The 24,283-nt window shown below is 37.0% G+C and overlaps 1 protein-coding gene across 2 annotated transcripts; it reads right to left on the reverse strand.

The window, feature by feature from the left end:
• Nucleotides 1–1,164: 1,164 nt before the first annotated feature.
• Nucleotides 1,165–22,934, reverse strand: LOC106874071 (uncharacterized). 2 transcript variants are annotated; one of them, XM_014921657.3, is made up of 5 exons: nucleotides 22,914–22,934; nucleotides 11,349–11,498; nucleotides 8,447–8,528; nucleotides 5,245–5,429; nucleotides 1,165–2,922 (listed from the first exon to the last, which is right to left on the reverse strand). In XM_014921657.3, the coding sequence occupies exons 2-5, from the start codon at nucleotides 11,478–11,480 to the stop codon at nucleotides 2,833–2,835; spliced, it is 489 nt and encodes a 162-aa protein (XP_014777143.1). In that variant the 5' UTR covers nucleotides 11,481–11,498; nucleotides 22,914–22,934; the 3' UTR covers nucleotides 1,165–2,832. The 2 variants fall into 2 exon arrangements, with proteins under 2 accessions (XP_014777143.1, XP_014777142.1); XM_014921656.3 differs by lacking the exon at nucleotides 22,914–22,934 and adding an exon at nucleotides 22,047–22,272.
• Between the last annotated feature and the right edge of the window lie 1,349 nt (nucleotides 22,935–24,283).

Consider the following 24,283-nt stretch of genomic DNA (forward strand, 5'->3'; position numbering starts at 1 on the left):
GCTTCACAATCATGAGGTGCAGTGTTTTTACTGTGTTTTATTCTAGCATTGGGAAACTGTGCATGTGTGTCCATGTTTAAGATTATACCAGTCTAAGTAGTTTAATAAATAAAGGTCAACAAAATAAGCAGCAGACTGTATTAACTATTGGGGTTGACTAAAGCTCTTTCAGATGGTATCCCACTATAGTTGCAGTGTGATTACTTACACCAGTGAATGAATAAAAAAATTATACAGAAGAGGTTTCAGTTGTGTATTGAACACATTGAAATCATTTGCCAGCAGCCCCTACAAATTACCAGTATTTGTAAGCCATACTCACTCTTGCAACCAACATATGATCCTGTATGCCATTGTTCAAACAGCAATAAATAGCAACCATATCTCCCTCAAATCACACTTTATTGTCTGAATGAGGATAAAGTAGATAATATAGACTCTTGGTATAAACAAATATGTCAAAGGTGGGACACCTATGAAAATAAGTCAGCTTGATCAGGGTTGTTTATCTATCTACAGATGATCATGTATATATGTAGACTGCACATGTGCCAGTGCCATGTAAAAGTACCCATACCAGTAGCATGTAAAAGGCACCCAACATACTGTAAAGTGGTTAGCATTAGAAAAGGCATCCAGCCATAGAAACCATGCCAAAACAGACAACTAGAGCCTAGACAGCTCCTGTCAAACTGTTCAATCCATGCCAACATGGAAAATGGACATTAAATGATGATGCTGATGGTGGTAGAGAAAATGGTTGGATCCCTTCAGTTTAAAATATTAAGAGGGCATTAAAGGTACCGGTTGGTACAGGCAGGATTAGCAGATATGTGATACAGATACAATGTTAATAGACAGCATAGCTGGAAATATGCTGCATGCTGACAATGGAAGTTATAGTAGAATACCAAGGAAGACAAAAGAGTCTGAGCTGAGACCTGAAGATGATGAGCCTCACAAACAATGATATCAGACTAAAATAAATGATAATATCTGCATATTATCTCCATATTTGCAGCAGGCCCATCTAACTCTGGATGTACACAAAAATGAAGAATGAAATACTTCTGTTGATTCAACTTTGTTGAAACAAATATAAATTATGGGCACTGATGCTTGTCTTCTTTTAATTAAATCATAAATAAAGAAAAAACACAAGTGTGATTTGCAAAAAGTTGTCTTTATATACACAAATATATCTGTACAACATTGGTTTCATATCAGCAGAGAAGACTGGTGGATTTGAACCTGAATATGCCATTTTAGTTTGTAAGTCAATGTCATATAGTAAATATCCTTTGGAAATGTTTCATCAAGAAAAAAATAATTGTTTTTTTGGGTTTCTTTTTTTTTTGTAATAGACAAAATTTAGTGATGAAAGAGAGACAAAAAAAAAAACATAAAAGAAATACAAAATAAATAAAATATTAAGTTTTAAATTATTTAAAAAATGACTAATTCTACCTTAGTAATTACATCTCCACCAACACCACCACAAGTCACAGAGCAGCAGTAGCATACTTTAATAAAAACAAGGATTATGAAACTGTAGAGAAAGCGACAACAAAATGTTTGTCTGTATAAGAAAGTGTCTAAATGTGACAGTTGTGTAAACTAGAGCTCAAGAATATACATATTATAGGATGGACAAAGTTCTACTGAACATCCAGTGTAAATATAAAACAAAAAAAATATAAAAAGAAATTAAAAAACAAAAACAAATATTCTGGGGGTGGGGGGTACATGTTTGCGTAGATGGAATGATTTAAGTTTGAGAGAAATTGCTTACTTTTCACAGCTGGATACCTCTTCATACTGTTGTTTGCTCAACTTTGAAAGAGAACTGAAGCCGACCCAACTGGAGCATATAAAGTTAGGTGCATTGCAAAATAATGGAACTAATGATTAATGACTTCAGTGGTGGTGGGGGTGGGGTCGGTGGTCCCACATTGTAATATAAAGTTGAATGATCTCTACACTACTGGGTTGCTGGAGCAACATTGAAGAGCCATTGACAGATACAAGGAGGAAGAATATGACAAGAGACATGACAGTGAAGGGGGCAAGCCATGACTGTTACAGGGTGGATCAATTCATAAGTAACATTGAGGTTCTGTAGTTGAGATGAGATTCTTGGAAATTATTCCTGTAAATGGTTCAAGCCTAAAAGGATCTGATGAGTAGAGAGAAAGTTGTTTAAATGCATTTTGATGGAATACAGATGTACATTTGAATATGCAAATGGTGTTGCTTGTATGTATTCAAGTGTACGTAAGCATGTAAATTAGATTGAGTAAGATGGATTTGCATGTCTGTGTGTGTGAGTTTATAGGAAAGAAAAGAATGAAGAGAATACAGGAAGGAGCAAAGGAAAAAGAATGTTTTTTTTCTAAAGAAGAAGTAAAGGGCCTTTAAGAAAGGAGAAAAAAAGCAAAGGTTAAAGGGAGCATTGGTTTATATATATATATATATATATATATATATATATATATATATTAAATAAATTGTTGAGGGGAAATGGAACAATGAAAATATAGATGAATGAAACAATATTGGTCCCAGTTTTAGGAAGGGCTGTGGTAAAGAGAGAAACAAAGGTTTGGTCATTCTAGACTGAGAGAAACAAGGTACCAGTAAAGAAGGGTTGCTTTATAAAATGGATGAAGAAAAGGTGAGGTTTCAGTAGATTGTCTTTTATAGAAACAAGGGGTCGATAGAGACTAGACTTTTTTAAAGAATGAAACACGAGATGTTAAAACTGGTCTTATATATAAAAAAAAAAAAAAAGGGATTAGTATAGATTGGTCTTAAATAGAGAGAAATAATGGGTCAGTATAAACTAGTCTTTTTCATGATACGCAGGAATTCTTCTTGGTTCACTTCTCCATCATTATCCCGGTCAGCTTCATCTATCATTTCCTAGAGAGAAAAACAAGATAAAAGGAAAAGTTGCAAAAAAGAATTTCAGATAAAACAGTGAATGCATGAGTTTGTTTTGTGTGTGTGTGTGTGTGTGTGTAGAGCAGTTGTTTATCATTGATCATTTAATACCCACTTTCCTATGCTTGCACAGGATGGACGAAATTTGATGAGGTGGATTTTTCTAGGTCAATTACCTTTCTTGTCGCTAATTCCTCACCTGTCTCCAGACAAGATATTATTTTCCTATGGCCATGGAGTGCCACGTTGATATATATATATATACACACACATGTACAGGTGTGGTAAGAAGCTCGCTTCCCAGCTACAAACTCCTGGGTTCAGTCCCACAGCATGGCACCTTGGGCAAGTGTCTTCTACTATAGCCTTAGGGTGACCAAAGACTTGTGAGTGGATTTGGTAGATGGAAACTGAAAGAAGCCGTTGTATGTATATATATATATATATAACAATTAGAAAATGGAGGATAATATGCTGAACCCAACTACTTGCAGACAATGTATCCCGTTGAATTCATTAATTTAAATCGTAAGCAAAACTTCCTTTCTAAAAAACACTTACAGCTTTCTAGATACGGCAAATAGCGCTGATGCCACAAACCGCATATGTGGTGGAATGCACACACACACACACACAGAAGAAATGACGAACGACAGAGCCCTCTGGAGATATGCTGTGACTGAGAAGACCCGACAAATAAAGTGAGATCACAGCTGTAACCTACACCAGTGTTGCATAACCAGCCCACTCAAAAGTACCCTTGGATCGTAGGGTGACATGCCGTGCTTGAGGAGACCTATTGAGTCATGTACATCAACATCAAATGAAATCAAATCACAATCAAACGGAAATTGTAGTTGTGGTCCCCGTGCTGGTGACACGTAAAAAGTACCATCCAAACGAGGTCGATGCCAGCCCCCTCACCCCAACTGGCTTCTGTGCCGGTTGCACGTAAAAAGCACCATCTAAACGTGGCCAATGCCAGCACCACCTTGACTAGCTCTAGTGCCGCTGGCATGTAAAAAGCACCATCTGATCATGGTTGATGCCAGCCCCCTCTGGCCCCTGTGCCAGTGGGACGTAAAAAGCACCCACTACACTCTCAGAGTGGTTAGTGGTAGGAAGGGCATCCAGCTGTAGAAACATTGACAGATCAGACTGGAGTTTGGTGCAGCCTACTGGCTTTCCAGAACCCAGTCGAACCAGCCAACCCATGCCAGCATGGAAAACAGTCGTTAAACAATGATGATGATGATGATGATGATACATACATATGCATGCATATATATATATATATATATATACACACACACACACACAAACACATATATATATATAAATATACATATATATATATATATATATATACATACATATGTACATGCATATATATATATACATACATATATACATACATATATACATACATACATATATATACATACATACATATATATATATAGATACATACATATATATATACATACATACATATATATATATACATACATATATATATATACATACATACATATATATATACACACATACATACATATACATACATACATATACATATATATACATACACATATATACATACACATATATACATACACATATATACATATATATATATATATATATATATATATATATATATATATATATATATATATACATATATATATATATACATATATATATATATACATATATATATATATATATATATATATACATACATATACATACATACATATAGATAAATATACAAACATATATATACATATAGAAGAATTTACGAAAACACAACAGACGAAGACAGGTGGTGTAAACAACAAATGGATGTATTAGTATAATGTTCGGGAATAGAGAAAGTCTTTACAGATGACAACCTTTTTCCAGTTCCTGTCTACCAAATTCATTCACAATGCTTTAATTTGCCTGGGGCAATAAGTGAAAGCACTCGCCCAAGGTTCTATGCAGTGAGACTGCATTCAAGATCACATGGTTGGGAAGCAAGCTTCTCAACCACACAGCCATGCAAATGCTTAAACATTCTGGGAATGTTAATTACCCAAGACTCTCTCATCTCCTCAAAACTACCGAATGGAGACATTTAGATACTTATTGATCTATGTTTTTCTTGTATCCATAAATATTTTCTTTTATTCACAAGTTGATGGATGGATATTAAATTAATTGACATGACCTCTCAGACAAATGGAAGGTAATGAAAATACCATTGCAAGATATCAATTCCAACACATGAAGAAATCTGATTCTTATTAAACCCACCTGTAGTTCTTCATCTGTTAGATTCTCTCCAAGTTCCTTAGCAACACGCTTCAGATTCTTGAATGAGATTTTTCCAGTTTCATCATCATCAAACAGTCTGAATGCCTTGAGGATCTCTTCTTTGGTGTCTTTGTCGCTCATCTTCTGAGACATGATGGTTAAAAAGTCATTGAAGTCAATGGTTCCTACAATAGCCAGTGGTCAAATACAACAAAATGAATATATTTTAATTGAAATTTTCATCTTTTATTTGTTTTAGTCATTGGATTGCAGAGAAGCTGGCACACCATGTTGAAGGGTTTTGGCAGAACAAATAACAAATCAACCCCATTACTTAGGTTTTTTCTTTTTAATCTATTTCTTTTTTCAGTTTCCTTTGCTGAACTGCTGATATAAACAGACCAATACCAGTTGTTAAGCAGTGGTGGTGTGTAACAAACACACATATATTATACATAATATAGACAAACATACACATTATACAGACACACACATATAAACACACAAGAGGCTCTACTTAGTTTCCATTTACGATATTCACTCACAAGGCATTGGTCAGCCTGGGGCTGTAATAGATAACGTCATCATCAACATTAATGGACAGCTATAAGCAAGTAAGTAACATAGGATTTAACCCAAAGTAATGTGGTTACAAAGTGAGTTTCTTAACCACACAGACAATTTTAATAAAGTCATTAATATTTATTTACATCTATATACACATAAGTACTGACACCAGCCTTCCTCTAGATTCAACTTAACACGGACCACTAGTCATAATCTACACAACATAAAAAAAAACTCCACATTACCCATTAGTTCTCTACATATAACCTTAACAGAAATATCAGTCCTTTATAAACACCTGAAACATCACAAAGACCAGCTACCTACATAATGAAGTTTAAATACAAAATATACAAAGTACAACACTTTGTTGTTTCAGTAAACTCCAGGATTTACTATTATATGTTTAATAATTTCAAAGTACCAAGACACAGTGGAGGCGCAATGGCCCAGTGGTTAAGGCAGCGAACTCGCAGTCATAGGATCGCGGTTTCGATTCCCAAACCGGGCGTTGTGAGTGTTTATTGAGCGAAAACACCTAAAGCTCCACGAGGCTCCGGCAGGGGATGGTGGCGAACCCTGCTGTACTCTTTAACCACAACTTTCTCTCACTCTTACTTCCTGTTTCTGTTGTGCCTGTAATTCAATGGGTCAGCCTTGTCACATTGTGTCACGCTGAATATCCCTGAGAACTACGTTAAGGGTACACGTGTCTGTGGAGTGCACAGCCACTTGCATGTTAATTTCACGAGCAGGCTGGTCCGTTGATCGGATCAACTGGAAGCGACAGAATGCCAACAACAACAACAAACCAAGACACATCTACAACAACACCATTCTTTTCACAAGCATGTCTAAATGTTCTTTGAATTTGATGATTTTTAATTCTACAGCATAGCTTATTATGATACTGACATCAGTTCTGAAATATTTGTGTTTTGTGGTTTTGGTAGTTGGAAACAGAAAGAAACCTGTTGTGTGTATATATGTGCATTTGCCCTCTAGTCTTGACATCATCTGATAATTGTAAACGATTTCACTATCATGCAAGTGATATTTATTTGCAATCTTCAGGGAAAACAGGTTCAGCCACAAGGAAATATTCACTGGAAACAGCTGAGAGTTGGTGACAAAGGCCAAACCATACTTGTTTCCAGCAAGGTAGTCTGCCTCATTAAATTCTCTCTGACCGATGCAAAAATGGAAAAGTAGACATTAAAACGATGACGTGGTTAGTAGTATAGTTCCAAAGCAAAGCAGGAATGATGTGGACTGTAATGGATTCGATATAATGTCTTTTCTGTTGAGGTCAACTTTACCAAAACAGACATTGGAGCATAATGCAGTCCTTGAATCCATTGGATCCTGTCAAACTGTCCAACCTATGCTAGCATTGAACATGCACATTAAAAGAGAGTGATGACAATTATAATGAAGGCCATTAAAATGATGAAGGTGATGAGCATGATAATGTGAATGATAAAATGGTGATTACAGTGGTGTAGTAAATCTAGTAGCCAGTGCTATACTGTACACCATCACACAAGTGTCTATGTCTGCTTGTGAGTGCATGGATAGGTACCTAAAACAGTTAGCAAAAGCATGGGACATGTTACCAAGTCATACTCAATTCCAAATGATGGTCTCAGCTTTATAGCTTTAAAAATGTGTTGCACTTACATATTTCAAAATATATTCTATATATAGATAAATATATATATATATTTAAATATATAAATGTATTTAAAACCACATTTCACCACATGTACACACACACACATTTTATACATATTCATCAATCATTGTAAATAAAAATACACATTCATAATCTAATCTATATATGGTAGGTGCAGGCATGGCTGTGTGGTAAGAAGCTTGCTTCCCAACCACATGATTTGGGTTCAAGTCCCACTGCGTGGCACCTTGGGCAAGTGTCTCCTACTATAGCCTCAGGCCAACCAAAGCCTTGTGAATGGATTTGGTAGACAGAAACTGAAAGAAGCCCGTCATATATATATATATATGGGTGTGTTTGCGTCAGTGTTTCCCCCACCATTGTTTGACAACTGATGTTGGTGCGTTTACATCACCGTACCTTAGTGGTCCAGCAAAAGAGACTGATGGAATAAGTACCAGGCTTATAAAGAAGAAGTCCAGGGGTTGATATCTTCAACTAAAAGGTAGTGCTCCAGTATGATCACAGTCAAAATGACTGAAACAAGTAAAAAACATAAAAGAATACACATGCTCAGAAATATATATTAGCTTTCATGCACCCTCTTACATGATACTATACAAACATATAAACCAGTGGTTCTCAACCAGGGTCCATATGGCCCTTGTGGGATGGTCTATACAATATTTTGTTAAAGTTTATGTGCAATAAATTGTTTATACTTCTACAATATGCAAAATATTTTAATTTTTTTTTTTATGCAATTCCTAATAATATATAATTATAAAAATACTATAAGATCTTTTTAAAACATGGAATGGTTATGAGAGTTCATCCGAATAAAAGAATGAAAGGGGTTCCATAGGCAAAAGTGGTCGAGAATCACTGATATAAACGAAGAAATTAACTCCAAAATAAGGTCGGGTACGCATAGAAAATATGGTAAGTTCAAATACATACCAGTGCCATTTTTGTCCACTTGAGCTATCATTGATTTGATGTCCTCTTTCTTAGGTTCAAAACCAAGAGCCCTCATGGCAACCTAATGATAAAAATAATCATCATCATCATCATCATCATCATCACCACTACACTGAAACAATTACTTTTAATAAGGTTTTCATGCCTATCCTCACCTATGGTTATGAATGTTGGGTAATGACCAAAAGGATCTCTGGAATTAACATTCCTCGACAAGGGGTGCAGCTAGGAGATCAAGGAATCTCTCCAGGTCAAGCTGCTTCTTCTCCATATTGAGATGTCACAGCTCTGGTAATATGGGCATGTAATTAAAATGTCATAGGAAGGAATCACAAAACAGATTCTTCAAGCAAAGCCAACTAGCAGGAGACCTAGAAACAGACCAAGAAAGACATGGAAGGATGATATCCATAGCCCCAGTTGGTGACACTTGGGAATCCAATCAGAAAGTATAATGATAGTTGCTTCTGATAGAGCCTTATGGATGAAGTGTCCAAGGACACTATTCTGAGGAATAGTGAGTGGGATGGATAGATAGAAGCAATTGTAGTCTGTTATGAATCACAGATGACTGTGAAATGAAATGCTTATTTATTCACATTGTTTTGAATTAATCATGAATTATTATCTTGTAGCACAGAGATTTTGATGAAGTGACAATTTATTTTTAGAATGACATTGTAGGGTAGGTGTGAAAGACCAGATATGGCTGGCTTGAATACAAAACATGTAGAATATTTGAGCCAGATAAAGCTGGTTTAAATGCTGAATGGTTAAAGTCCAAGATAAATGCCTGCAGCGGTCACATTTACCTATCCTGTCCTTTGGTTAATAGTAATTAAGGGCACAATATGTATGGCCTGTAAAATGAGCCACATGACCTAGTCACCATACTGTACTTAATGCACAATTTACAAAAACTGCTACACAGTATCTAACAGAATACAACAGGCTCAGACTACCACATTCAGCTCATAGGACACACCCAGTCTATCACATTACAACTAACACTGTTACACAATCGTTTATATAGCATGTTGTATATATTTGTGTGTGTGTCTTTGCTTGTTCCTTTGTTTAGACATCATCATGTGATGGGTTGTAAACGAGTTATCATCATCATACAAGCAAGGTCATTCATTTCCATGAAAAACATATTTAGCTAAGGGATAATATGAACTCGTTTGGAAACAGGAAGATTGGTGATAGCAAGGGCATCTGGCAGTAGATCTGCCTCAAGAAAATTCCCCTCTAACCCATGCAAGCATGGAAAAGTAGACATCAAACCTTTAGCATTTAAACCGGCCATATCTGGCCCAAATATTCTACCTGATTAATACTCAAACCAGCCAGATCTAGCCTCTTACACCTACCCTATAATGTCATTCTAAAAATATATAACCACATTATCAAAATTTTGAAGCTATCAAATAATGTATGAATAATTCTAAACAATGTGAATATACAAACATTTGACAGAGAAATCTGAATACTAATGGGTTAACCCTTCAACATTTAAATTGGCCATATCCAGCTCAAATATTCTACATGACCAGATCCAACCTCTCACATCAACCCTACAATATCATTCTAAAAGTATACAATCACATCTTTGCAATATTGAGGATACAAGACAGTGCCTGATTAATTCAAAACAATGTAAATAAATAAGAAATAAACAAGATCTCACTAAAACATTCACTGCCAACTACTTCAGTAATTCAAACTGAGTATTAACCATATTAACCTTTTGGAATGTCTCCATTCCCTCTTTGAGGATCTTGAAAGGCTATGAACAGCATCTCTGCTCTTGAGACTAAATTTTGAAAAGGAAATATGCCAATTTGACAGGACCTGACCTTGTCGCTTTGAAGTATTTCATGGCCACAGTTCTTTCTGGCACAAGAGAGGAACAGACACATGCATACACAAGCAGAAATATACACATAGAGATAGAATGAGTAAGGGAGAAAGAGAGACATTACAATTTGTTAACTGAGCATAACTGATATAAACACTTTCCTAATCCTCATAAAAAGAAATAAGTTCACACACATAGAGAAGACAATGGGGGGAGTGAGAGAAATATTGCTTTTAAATTTTGGCACAAGGCCAGCAAGATCAGGTGAGGTGGGTAAGCTGATAACATCAACTCCAGTGTTCAATTGGTACTTATTTTATCAGCTCTGAAAAGAAGAAAGTTAAAGTCAACCTCAGCAGGATTTGAACTCAGAACTTAGAGACAGATGAAATGCCACTAAGTATTTTGCCTGGCATGTTAGCGATTCTGTCAGCTCACCACCTTAAGAATGAGAGAAATATTAAAATGTCTGATGTCAGATAAGTCAATGCTCAATCAGTGATGCCAAAATGACTACCAATACATCTCATACGACCTTAACTCTGTAGTATAAATACTCTTTCACACACAGGTCAGAGTAGCAGTAATACCACCGACAGTCCAGCACAGAGTCATTCGGGTCCTTAATAACAATACGATCTCTCAAATAAGTTGTATACATTCCAGCTTTAGCTCCTTAGCAAGAATATTCTCTTCCATTTGCTAAAGAAAAAGAAAAGAACTATACAGCTACTCAGTAAAAGATGAGCTGACATCAGAAACTGCTATGAGGCTATTTGATCTGCTAGAAATAGTAGCTAAATCTCCCTTGAATTATATCCTGCAGTCTAAAAGAGAAAAAAAATGAAAAGTCACATTGGGTGATGTCACATTCAAGATACTTCTTAAAAAGGTGGGATGCTCATAATCAGAACACCTTTGATTATGGACTTGCTGGATTACAATTGGTTTGAATTTAAACAACTTATCAAAAGTACTCCCTATTCTTGAGTCGAGAGAAATGTATGTTGTTTACTCTACCTTCAGCTCCTTGGCATCAATACTTCCAGAACCATCAGCATCAAACAAGTCAAATGCTTCCTTGATTTCCTGTTTCTGTTCCTCAGTCAGTTCCAGCTTTGGACCAGGTTTCTTACGAGGACCTCCAGCCATTGTCTTCTTGTAGCTGGCCTACAGGGTAGAAAAAAAAAAGCAGAGATAGTCTGAAACTTAGATGTTAATCAACGATAAACAAAACAATGTGTGTGTATGTGGGGGCTGTAGATTTACCTAAATATCATATATTTAAACGAGGACAGTCGATTGGCAGAATCATTAGAGCAACAGATAAAATTCCTAGGGGTATTTACTTAGTTTTTTTTTTGTTCAAATCCTACCATTGTCAATTTTGTTCATCCATCTTGGGGTTGATAAAACAGAATACTGGTCAAGTACTGGGGCTGATTAATTGTCTGTACCCTTCCCTAAATTCATGCGATTGTATCATCATCACCAGTTAACATCCCTGTTCCATGTTGGCATGGGGTAGATAGTTTGACAGGTTCCCATGGGTCTAAGGAGTGCATCATGCTCGAGTGTCTGTTTGGCATAATTTCTATGGATAGACGCCATTTCTAATACTAACCACTTTACAGTGTGTACTGGATGCTTCCTTTTGTGCCATCACCATTGGTGAGATTGTCACGCAGCATGCAAAACTATGAACCCTGTGTGGAGCACTTTTATGCAAGGAGAATAAAGAGTAGATAGGTATAAAGTATGAGAGAAAAGGGCAGGAGTAGAATGGGTTTCTTGCTGATGAGGAAAGTTAGTTGCCTAAAATATCATCATCATTTCCTATCTGCTTTCCATGCTGGCATAGGATGGATGGTTCAACTGGCTGGAGGACCATGTCTTACTCTAATGTCGTAATTTTGGCATAGTTTCTGAAGCTGGATGCCCTTCCTATGCCAACCACTTCAATGAGTACATTTTTCATGGCATCCAGCATTAGTGAGGTTGCCTTAATAATTTCACTTCTAATGTATTCAATGTCACACATTTGGTCAAAGGAAAAGAAATTACACATGAATTTTGTACAGACTGACTACTGAACTTTCTTTAGTAAGAAATTTATTTTAAAAAACAGTCAGATCTATTACAACTGCTTTATAAAATACATTGAAAAATTTCACATATCTCAAACAAAACTTTGAACTCATGTAGGCCATAAAAGTGCATTGGCTATCAAGTCAGCATAGTAGAAATCACAAAATTGTAGTTTTACATGCATAAAAATATGTGTATTGCAATGAGCTGGCAGAATCATTAGCACACTGGACAAAATGAGCAGCATTATTTTTGCCTGTTTTTGCATTCTGAGCTCAAATTCTGCTGAAGTCAACTTTGCTTTCCAATCTTTCAGAGTTGATAAATTAAGTACCAGTTGAGCACTGGGGCTTGATGTGAGCGACTAGATCCTTCCCCTAAAATTTCAGACCTGGTGCTTACAGTAACAATAATTATACAGGACATCTTATAGTTGCATGACCTGAATTTTAAATCTAAGAATTTGTTGACCTAAGCATTCATTTAGTTGTACTTCATTACTGCTACGGATCTACATAAGCAATGCTGACATCATTCAATTTTGCGACTGTGAACATCACCAATGATATTCTTACAAATTAACACTGATAACAGGTCATTCTGGAGTATTCTTCAACTTTTGAAATAGCTCCAGTTCTTATTGGGTACTTCTAGACATTGCACATATGCTTCATAAGTGACTGGTTATAGCCACCTATGTAACACAGACCTCCCTTGATCCTTGAGGATGTAACTGAGCCTTGGTTTAATTCAAGACCAATTATTTTGGCATCAGTCAGTTTATGGATAACTGAATTAACCCTTTAGCATTCAGATTATTCTGTCATATGCAATGCTTATTTATTCACATCATTTTGTATTAATCATGCATTATCTTGAAGTTTCAAGATTTCAATGATGTGACTGTTTATTTTTCGAATAATATTGTGGGATAAGTGTAAGAGGTCAGATTTGGCCAGTCTGAACATAAAACAGGTAGAATATTTGGACTGAATATGGCTGGTTTAAATGCTGAAGGGTTAACTCAGGAATATAACAGAGAGTCAAAGCTAACCCTTCTGAAATATGAACACATAACATTAGTGGAGCTAAATCAATCAGATACAGAAAAACATCCAGTCCTGCATTTTCCTGTGCTAACTATCCCAACGGTAATAACTACCGTATGTTATTAAATAGAGGCAAACTCATTGATTTTTATTCCTTGTGATAGATATATCTTTCATACTACAGGCATGACTGTGTGCTAAGAAGCTTGCTGCCAAACTACATGGTTCAGGTTTAGTCCCACTGTGTGGCACTTCGGGCAAGTGTCTTCTACTATAACCTTGGGCTAACCACAGCCTTGTCAATGGATTTGGTAGATGGAAACTGAAAGAAACCTGTCATATATATGTATGTATGTATGTATGTATGTATATTTATATGTGTCTTTATGTCTGTCTGTTCCCTCCACCATTGATAACCGATGCTGGCGTGTTTACGTCCCTGTAACTTAGTGGTTCAGCATTAGAGATTTTGTACTGGGCTTACAAAAAATAAGTCCTGGGGTCAATTTCTTCAACTAAAACCTTTTGAGGCAGTGCTCCAGCATGGCTACAGTCAAATGACTGAAATGTGTAAAAGAATATCTTAGAGAAGGGCATGAACATCACAACAACATTTCACAATTTTGTCCCCACTTACTCTGAGACTTGTAACTTAAATGAGAATGTAATCTTACGATAATATCAAAAGTCCAGTTTCTGTTAGATGTTGAAACCATTTCACTTACTCAGCAAATGTTAGCAAAAGCATAAACCTCCCATCTTCCTACTTTTACCCTTTCCTAACTATCACACATATCTACATTCACGTTAATAAATCACACTTATACAAGCTAATGAGGTGGGGGAGTATGTGGTCATTCTCACTTATTTTAATAGGGAAGGTCACCACAGATAATTTAGACCAAGAGACTAAGACGTTGTGGTCATGGCTGGAATGCAACTAATCATAAAATCTGCTAAAATAAGTTAAGTGCTGAAATGGAGTTAAACAATAACAAATGATGGTTACAACTGCAGTAAGACCAACAATGTTACTATAGCAACGACTACATTCCTCAACAACGTGTGCACACCAGTCTTGAAATAACATGTCTCATCATGAAACAAACATTAATTACTTTGTACTCCAATAACGAAGTTAGGGAAAGATGTTATTACCCAAACATTAACAGTCATTAGAACATACTGCACTATTTTTATGATACAGAAGCCATCAATGTTACGACATTAACAGTAATGCCACAAAAGCAACAGTGACATTTAACTAGCAACATCACAATACTAACATCAATGTAACCCTAGTAATAATATCACAACAGCAACAATATATCAGAGGATGCTGAAAAGTTCCTGGCTTTGAGGATATCACGAAATGCCTGGTTGGAGGTCCAACCTTCAAAGTTCTTTCACAGGGCTTAGAAAAACTAAAGGACTGCTGCAATAAGTGTGTGAATCTGAGAGGGGAATAAAATCACAATTAACTTTTCAGCACCTCCTCGTAATAGCAACAATAATGTCACAATAACAGCATCAATGTTGTAATGGCAGCATAAACATTACAGTAGCACTATTCTATATTTTTGAGATGAGGAATTATGTACATTATCTATAATGGACAGATAGTTGTCCTCATCTTGTTTGTTGCTATCACAACATTTCGGCTCATATACTCTCCAGCTTTCATCAGGTGTTCTGGTGGAATTTCGAACCCAACCCTTTATTTGACTAATGGGGTACACTTCTCATTCATAAGGTGTGTTGCTGTTGTTATTTTTCTGTTGATATTATTTTTCAAATCTCTGCCTGGGATTGAACTTAGAATCCAAGGGTTAGTAGTCCGTGCTCTTATCCACTAGTGGATAAATAATATCAACAGAAAAATAACATCAGCAACATATCTTACGAATGAGAACAGTGTACCCCATTAATCAAATAAAGGGTTGGGTTCGAAGTTCCACCAGAATACCTGAAGAAGGCTGGAGAGTACATCAGCCGAAACGTTGTGATAACAACAAACAAGGTGAGGACACCTATCCATCCATTATAAATAGTTACAGTAGTAGTAACATCACAATAGCAACAAGATAGCAGTAACAACAATGTCACAACGGTAACATAGACATTGCAGTAATAGCAATGTCATCATTACAGTTGTAACAACGTCTCAATAGCACATTACAGTGGCAACAACTCTGCGACAATAACATCAACATTAGTAATAACAATGCAACAACATCACAGCATCAACATTTCACTAGTAATAGCATAATTGCAACAACAACAATATAGTAGCAATGACAATGTCACAATAGCAACATCAACAATATAGCAAAAACATCACAATAGCAACACCAGCAGAATAACAGCAATGCTGCAACGGAATCATAAACACATAGCAACACCAAGAATAGCATCATCAATCACACGATAATAGTAACAATCACTCAATCAAACCAGTTATTCCTCATCTACCATTGCTGGTAAATGCCTTCTCATCTCTCTACAACTTTTGGCTTTTGGGTGTCCCATTTCAAAGTTTTATAATAGTTCCAAGTTGTTGCTGTAGGATACTTCAGATGTTGCATCTACACTACGAGGTGGTATCAAAATTTCCTGAACTAGTTCTGTAAAACGCCAACAGATGGCTGGCAGCACACTGATGCATGTGCAGAGTGACATCACTGTGTTTATTGCACAAGTTGTTAAATTTGTGTTTTTGTGATTACATGTATGCTGTAGTCAGCGATTTTGTCATGGACAGGAACAAAAAGCTAACGGGGAAGTCTGCTACAGAGACATTGAGCATGCGTCAACAAGCTTATGGTGACAAGGCATGCAGTGTTATGTATGCAATGTTTTGTGTGGCATAGATGCTTCATAAGTGGAAGAACATTCCTGGAAGATGAGGAGTAATCTGGAAACGCAGTATTGTGCATTAAGAATTTGACCCCATGGCCAGACTGTCAATCAAGAGTTCTATTGCGACATTTTGAAGCATTTGAGGGAGGACATTCAACAAAAGCAACTGGATCTGTGGAGCGCAAGGAATTGGATCTTTCACCAAGCTCTCTTTACTCAGGAGTTTCTCACCAAAAACAACATGGTATCACTTCTGCATCCGCCCTATTCACCGGATTTAGCACCTGCAGACTTCCATCTTTACCCCAAGATGAAAATGCAGCTCAAAGGATACCATTTTAACACCATTGTTGTGATCCAGAGAGAATCACAGAGGGTCCTTGGCTCACTTATGAAAAATGACTTCCAGGATGAATTCCAAAAGTGACAGGAAGACTGAGACTGGTGTATTGCTGCACAAGGTGACTATTTTGAAGGTGTGCGGCTTCTTTCAATTTCCATCTGTCAAATCTACTCACAAGCTTTGGTCAACCGGAGGCTATAGAAGAAGATACTTGCCCAAGCTGCTCTGCAGTGGAGTTGAACACAACACCACCAGGCAGGGAATCAAGCTTCTTAACAACCACACCCGCACCTACAGCATCAATATAGACAGGTGCAGAGAAGTGAAGAGAACATTTTTTATATATGCTTTTCAATATGCTGATTACAAATATGCAAACATAAAGAAACAATTTCTTTTCAACTTTTCTTTTAAATCAGAAACTAACTAACGCTAAGGATTTACTGCTGCATTTTAGCCCATTGTGCTTCGAGAGCTAAATAAACACCTTTTCTTGACAACGACAATTAGGGAGCTAGATGAATATACTAGGTATTAGGGGGATAAGTAAATACCTATTGTAGATAATGGGCGTTTAGGGAGCTAGTACCATAGTAGACATGCAAAGCATATCGGGAACTAAGAAAACATGACCCTCAAATTAGGATTGAATTTAGGGGATTTCAAATGCATCTGTTTGTCTTTTTGATGCCACTGAAATGGCCTGTGTATGTAACTTTTTATCATCATAGTTACAAACACAGCATCAAATATGGAGTTTTGAAAAATGTTTTGGACAAAAAATAAAAACAGAAAATCTCTTTAAAAAAAACATGCTTTGTTTATCTTTCTTCCACCTGCAACATTCTGAAACTTTAATGCTCAAAACAAAAAATTCAAAGACCTGCCATTATTTTTGTCAAAGAATAACAAAAAGCTTGTGTGCATAAATATAAATGTATATGTGTGTGCGTGTATATGGAACCTGCGGAAGAGGTTGACCCAGGAGGACATGAGATGAGGTGGTGAAGCATGATCTTCAAACACTGGGCCTCATGGTAGGCAATGACTCGTGACCAAGATCTTTGGCAATATGCTGAGCTTGAGAAGACCTGTCAAGCCAAGTGAAATCATAGTTGTGGCTGATGCCAGAGTCATGTTATTGGTAACCGTGCCACCGGCACATAAAAAGCACCTTTTGAGTGTTGGGCCTCATGGAGGCAATGACAAATGACCAAGACCTTCAGCAATATGCTGTGCTTGAGTAGAAGACCCATCAAACCAAATGAAATTGTAGTTGTGGCAGATACTGGTGTCACACAACTGGCACGTAAAAGCATCCATTACACTCTTGGAGTGCAAGAATCAGCTGACTAACATGAGATGAAAGGTCCCTATTAAAATTTGAAGGGGGTATTTGCTCCAAATAAAGGGTACTCTCCTGTTCTTTTCACAGACCATAAAAACATTGGGCAGAACATTTTAAAGATGTATTTAGTAAGATACAAATGTAGAGATGAACTCAATCAATAATATCCCCCAAAGACCGGTAATTGACTCTTTTGCATTAGATCCATGTTTGGATGAAGTAAAAGAGGCTATAAAATAACAAATGGAAAAGCTCAAGGAGAGGATACTATTACTGGAGAAATTTTTAAGTATGGCAGAAATATTTTGATAGATAAAATGTGTAAGGACTTTCAAGCGAGATCGTTGCCAGTGCCCTTGGACTGGCTCTTGTGCGGGTGGCACATAAAATACACCATTTTGAGCGTGGCCATTGCCAGTACCACCTAACTGGCCTTCGTGCGGGTGACACGTAAAAGCACCCAATACACTCTCTGAGTGATTGGCGTTAGGAAGGGCATCCAGCTGTAGAAACTCTGAAAATCAGATTGGAGCCTGGTGTAGCCACCTGGTTCACCAGTCCTCAATCAAATCGTCCAACCCATGCTAGCATGGAAAGCGGACGTTAAACGACGATGATGATGATGATAAAATGACAGAACAACCCAAATGTGGCAAATAGGAACTGTTCCTAAAAAATTTGTTTATCAGACATCAGTTTTCTAGGTTCCTCAATTTTTCTCAACCGATCAATGTGCCAATTGAGTAAACGATAGCCGGTAATTTGACTCCTGGTATTTTGACACCGGTAATTTGACTGCCAGTCAATTTCACTCCTGATATTAAAAGCTTCAATAATGATGAAGGTTATGAGCTATTGCTCATAAAAAAATCCATCTTATTTTCGGGACTATATTGCTCAATAATTATCTGCAGTTGTTTGTTTATATTTTTATACATTTTTTGAGGTCAAATTCAACCTTCCTCATTTCAATCACCCGAATGGACAACTGAAATGATACTTTCAGTTTACTAAATTACTCTGTATATAAGCAACAACAACAATAATAATAATGATGATTTCTTTTATTGGTCACAAAGGCCTAAGACATGGAAGACACTATTGAAGGATGAGTTACAGCACACACAAAAAAACAAAAATTACAAAAGCACGTGGGGTTAACATTGTGCAAGGGGAGATACTACTGCATTAAAGGATCTAACAGAGGATATATAATAGAAAGTAGAAAATAAATAAATATATATATATATATACTTTTATTCTTTGACTGTGGCCATGCTGGAGCAACATCTTCTAGTCAACGAAATTGACCCCAGGACTTATTCTTTGTCAGCCTTGTACTTGTTCTATCAGTCTCTTTGCCAAACCACTAAGTTACAGAGATATAAACACACCAACATTGGTGTGGAGTGGAATAAACACAGACACACACAAATATATACATACACGACAGGCTTTTTTCAGTTTCCATCAACCAAATCCACTCACAAGGTTTTGGTCGGCCCAAGGCTATAGAAGAAGGCACCTGCCCAAGATACCACACAGTGGGACTGAACCCAGAACCATGTGGTTGAGAAGCAAGCTTCTTACCACACAGTCATGTCTGCGCCTATAATGAAACTATTGGCCAGTATGGTACTTGAACCCACAACATTCACGTTATTATGTTGTTAGCATGACACACATAAACAGCTGAGCTAACTGGCCATTATTATATATATATAATCAGTTAACATTCATTCTACCCATGCTGGCATGGGTAGGATGAATGACAAAGATCCAATGAGTGTGTCTGCTTTGGTATGGTTTCTACAGCTCAATACCCTTTCAAAAGGTAACAACTTTACAGTGGATACTGGGAGGTTTTTCATGTCATCAGCACTATCGAGGTTACCATGTAGCTCGCAAGTCAACAAACCAAGAAAGGGAAGATGTTGCCTCTATATCAGATGGAGGCTAGGGTAACAGGAAAGAGGTTGGAATAGAGTAGCTCCTTGTAGAGAAGCTACATGGCTACTCACATTAAGTAAGAGAGAGTGAGAATGAATTAGAGGTCCCCAAGGAGGTAGACAGCAGTGGTGAGGTGTCCAGGTGACACCTCAGGTAGCAGAAGCAGTAGAGGAGGGAGGGGTGTTGCAAGAGTGTGTGGGGAATCGATAGGGAAGGGGAAGAGGGGTGGGTAGCAAATATCTGTAAGGTTTGTAGGGAAGGGGTGCACAAGTTGAGGAGGCTACAGGGATGCTAGCAGTTTGACAATACACACACACACACACATATATCTCTTTTACTTGTTTCAGTCTTTTGACTGTGGCCATGCTGGAGCACCGCCTTTAGTCGAGCAAATCGACCCCAGGACTTATTCTTTGGAAGCCTAGTACTTATTCTATCGGTCTATTTTGCCGAACCGCTAAGTTACGGGGACATGAACACACCAGCATCGGTTGTCAAGACATACAAACACATACACACATACATATATATATACATATATACGACAGGCTTCTTTCAGTTTCTGTCTACCAAATCCACTCACAAGGCTTTGGTCGGCCCGAGGCTATAGTAGAAGACACTTGCCCAAGATGCCACGCAGTGGGACTGAACCCGGGACTATGTGGTTGGTAAGCAAGCTACTTACCACACAGCCACTCCTATATATATATACACACACAGAGTTTTAAGTACTCATATACAAACAGTTCTCTAAACGAACAAACTGAGCAGCGAACGGATTTTCTGAAGGAGATTAAGCTCGCATAACGAGCTGAAATCTGATCAGCAAACTACAAGCAGACTACGCATGCATATAAGTGCTGGTAGAACGTGCACAAACGGCCAGTCAACGTTCATGTACGGATATCATGCAGCTTGCAATTTTTCATGTTCTATATATGAAATAACGATATAGCTCATATTTGGATCGACAGAAGAAAGACAAAGGATAAAAAGCGCGCGCGTGCACACATATATACACGCAAGTATATATTTATGTATCTGAGTAAAAAAATACATTTCATGTGTTTATGTGGAGTTTGGCTTGAAACGGATTACCTCTATTTATATCCATTTCAATTACTCAAGTAAGGAACAGGCCTCCCGAACAGAATTATGTTCGTATATAAAGACCTCTCCCAGTATGTGCGCGCGAGTGGACGCTATATATATATATATATATATATATATACATACATATGTATGTGTGTGTGTAGATATAGAAGCACAGAGGTCGACAGTTAGAAATAAGAATAAGAAACTTTCGTAACTGGTCATAAAACTTTCAATGTTTGGGTAGGGGAACCGGAAATGAGATGATACCTCTGTGTACAATTAAGCGACAGATAACAATCGGTATTATAACCGAAACCATTATATATATATATATATATATATATAAAATTTTTGAGATAATTAGACTGATGATATTCAGAATTTTGCGTCTGTCGCTAATCATAATACTACATTTAACGTAGACTACAACGTATGTAGTTACATAATATTTTCTAATTTACATTTACTGACACCCACTCAGGGGCATGTCTTTATATATACATATTGTTGTTGATTTTCGGTAAATACAAACTTCTGGACCATATGGCAATCAACAGAGGACATTATATATACATATATATATACAGGTATATTAAAAGCGGTTATAATTGTAAAATACAGCGATGCCATCTGCTTCATTCATTTTTTCCTCTTAATATGGGACACTTTCATTTAATATTAATGAAGATTGTAAGCTGGCTTACATAAAGATAGATCACAGTGTATTTATTTATAGCAGCTTATTTCATCATCAAAAAAGGGCTCCACATAAGTGCAGGGTCTGCTGTTACAAATAGCAGCCAAATCTCCCTCAAATTTCACCTTACGAAGGAAGGACAAACTGAATGATGTTGTTTCGAATATAATGCTTGAATAAAACATCATGGCTGGAATGTGCAGTCTTTGGTATACTAAATAGGGGCCAACATGGCTCTCAACAATAAGAACAACAACAAAAGGTGTAAGATATTACAGGAGATACTCACCATATTGTTAGGAGTTCTGTTGACTGTTGTTGTTCTTAGAGATGACCTAATCTCGTTCACGTTGCTTTCTCTCGCTGATTCACGAGAGATGATAGGATCTCGTTAGAGGTCATTCTATACGAGATTTTGATTGCATGTGTTGTCTCTCTCTTTTCTTTCCCTCTCTGTCCTAATCTCTTCTGTCGCTTTCTTACTTTTTCCCGTTCATTCATTCATTCATAGTTGGGTGATATTTGACTGCAGGCGTTGACTAGCCGACCTGTGGATCAAAGGTTTTCCAGCCGTAAACATCCCGATGCTTTCATCAAGACATTGACTGAGTTTCGAATCAGGACGACCCAAGTTGAATTTTCTCCGTTTATTTATTTTCACCACGTTTTTCGATACAATGGAGAAGCTTTTTATGACGAAAAAAAAAATTTCTGAAAATTTATAATTTTTTTCACACATCCCTTTCCCTACACCCCCTCTGGACTGGTTTTGACCGACTTTCTTTGGCACTACGCACTTAGAAACGACTGGAGAAATCTTTTCGGTCAAAAAAAAAAAAAAAATTGAAAATATTTTCTGACGAAAAGGTCTGTGATTTAAGGAACATTTAGCTGTTGTTTGTATCACATCCCACGACCACCCGGTAATTTCGTCGTTTCTTTGTCACAGTGACGTGTATTGATGTTCTTCAATATTTTTCTCCCCATAAACATATTTTATGGAATGATGATGCAAAAGTAACACAAAAGTTCTGTTTAGCCCAAGGGTGGTCCATCGCTGGGATTTAAGCACCAAACGAGTCTGTTTGCGTGTGTGTAAGGAAAAACATTTACTAACAGAAATGTATGCTATTAGAATAAATTATCTTTTACATACCTTTTTAAATCACTGGATAAATCCCAGCAGTGACCTTCTTAGGCTTTCCAATATTTTAAAATTATAAACGCGGTGGTGGTGCTGGGGGGGGGGGGGAATGAAATTCTCAACACTTCTTTTTTAATAGCTTCCTTTTCTGTTAGTAAATATGTTTTGTTTTTTTACACACACTCATGAACTCACTTGGTGCCGGCGGCGAGTGGAAAGAAGGTATCAGGTGGTCGTGGCATGTGCTAGAAACAACAGCTAAATCTCACTTAAATCAATCATTGGAAAACATTTTAGAAAATTTTTTCTATTATAAAAAGGCTTCTCCAATCGTTTTTAAATGCATACGTCCAAAAAAAATAGCGGGGTGGGGGAAATGGAGGGGGAATTCTGTAGTTTGTGTTTTTTTTGTTGTGCCCCTGCAGTCCTGTTCTATTCTGGTGAGGCTTTGAGTATGTTCTTGATGCACTTTTTCTGTCTACCCTGTGTGTATTTGCCTTCTGCCAGTTCACTGCAAAGCAGTCTCTTGGTGAGTTACATGTCAGGCATTGAAACAAGGTGGCCTGCCCATCTGACGTGTGCTGCTCTGCAATGTGTAAAACTCTTGACAGATCAGCTTGAGAGACTACCTCGAGACATAGAGTATCTAGGACTCCGTTAACCAATGAATACTTCACTCTTAAAACCACAAAATATGATTTGACGGGGATTTTGTTGCTTTTTCATGTAGATGGTTATAAATTGTTTTACAAGAACAAATATTTGAAATATGTTCCAAAAGTTTGTTCAAAATTTCAAGTTTTTACATTTTTGGGATCTTTATGGTTTGACGGGCAACACTTGTTTTCTTAACGAAACACTTTCAAACTTGGGACACTGGTAGAATGTGTCATATAAAACAACTTTTTCTCTTAGCCTTCTTAACAAAAAATTGTACGTCGCAAGTTATTTCATGTTAAAGTTGTCATATTTCTGTAATTTCAACCAATTACTGACGTCTGTTCAGCTGAATACAGTCAGTGCTCTTTCGTAAACAATAATTTTTGGCCCATCATAAAAATGTTATTCCCTGTGACATATTTCATCCGGTTTAATCGTAATTTATACGCATATATTGTTTATATAACTCTAACCCTATAACTCATAACCCTAACACCAACCCTAACTCCAACCCTAACCCTAACCCCAACCCTAACCCCAACCCTAACCCCAACCCTAACTCTGAAATCCGAACCTTAACCCTAAACTAGAGTTTGATTTGAAGAAGATTTTGCTGCTGTTTCTAGGAAATGAAGCACTTGGTGGAGGTGCATTAATAATTCTGCCAGCTCCAATAACAAGTGCAGGCAATATTCAAGTATTTTGATGACTTTTTCCACTTT

Source organism: Octopus bimaculoides, chromosome 14 (assembly GCF_046866305.1).
Source record: "Octopus bimaculoides isolate indiv1 chromosome 14, ASM4686630v1, whole genome shotgun sequence".
Classification (NCBI taxonomy): Eukaryota; Metazoa; Mollusca; class Cephalopoda; order Octopoda; family Octopodidae; genus Octopus; species Octopus bimaculoides.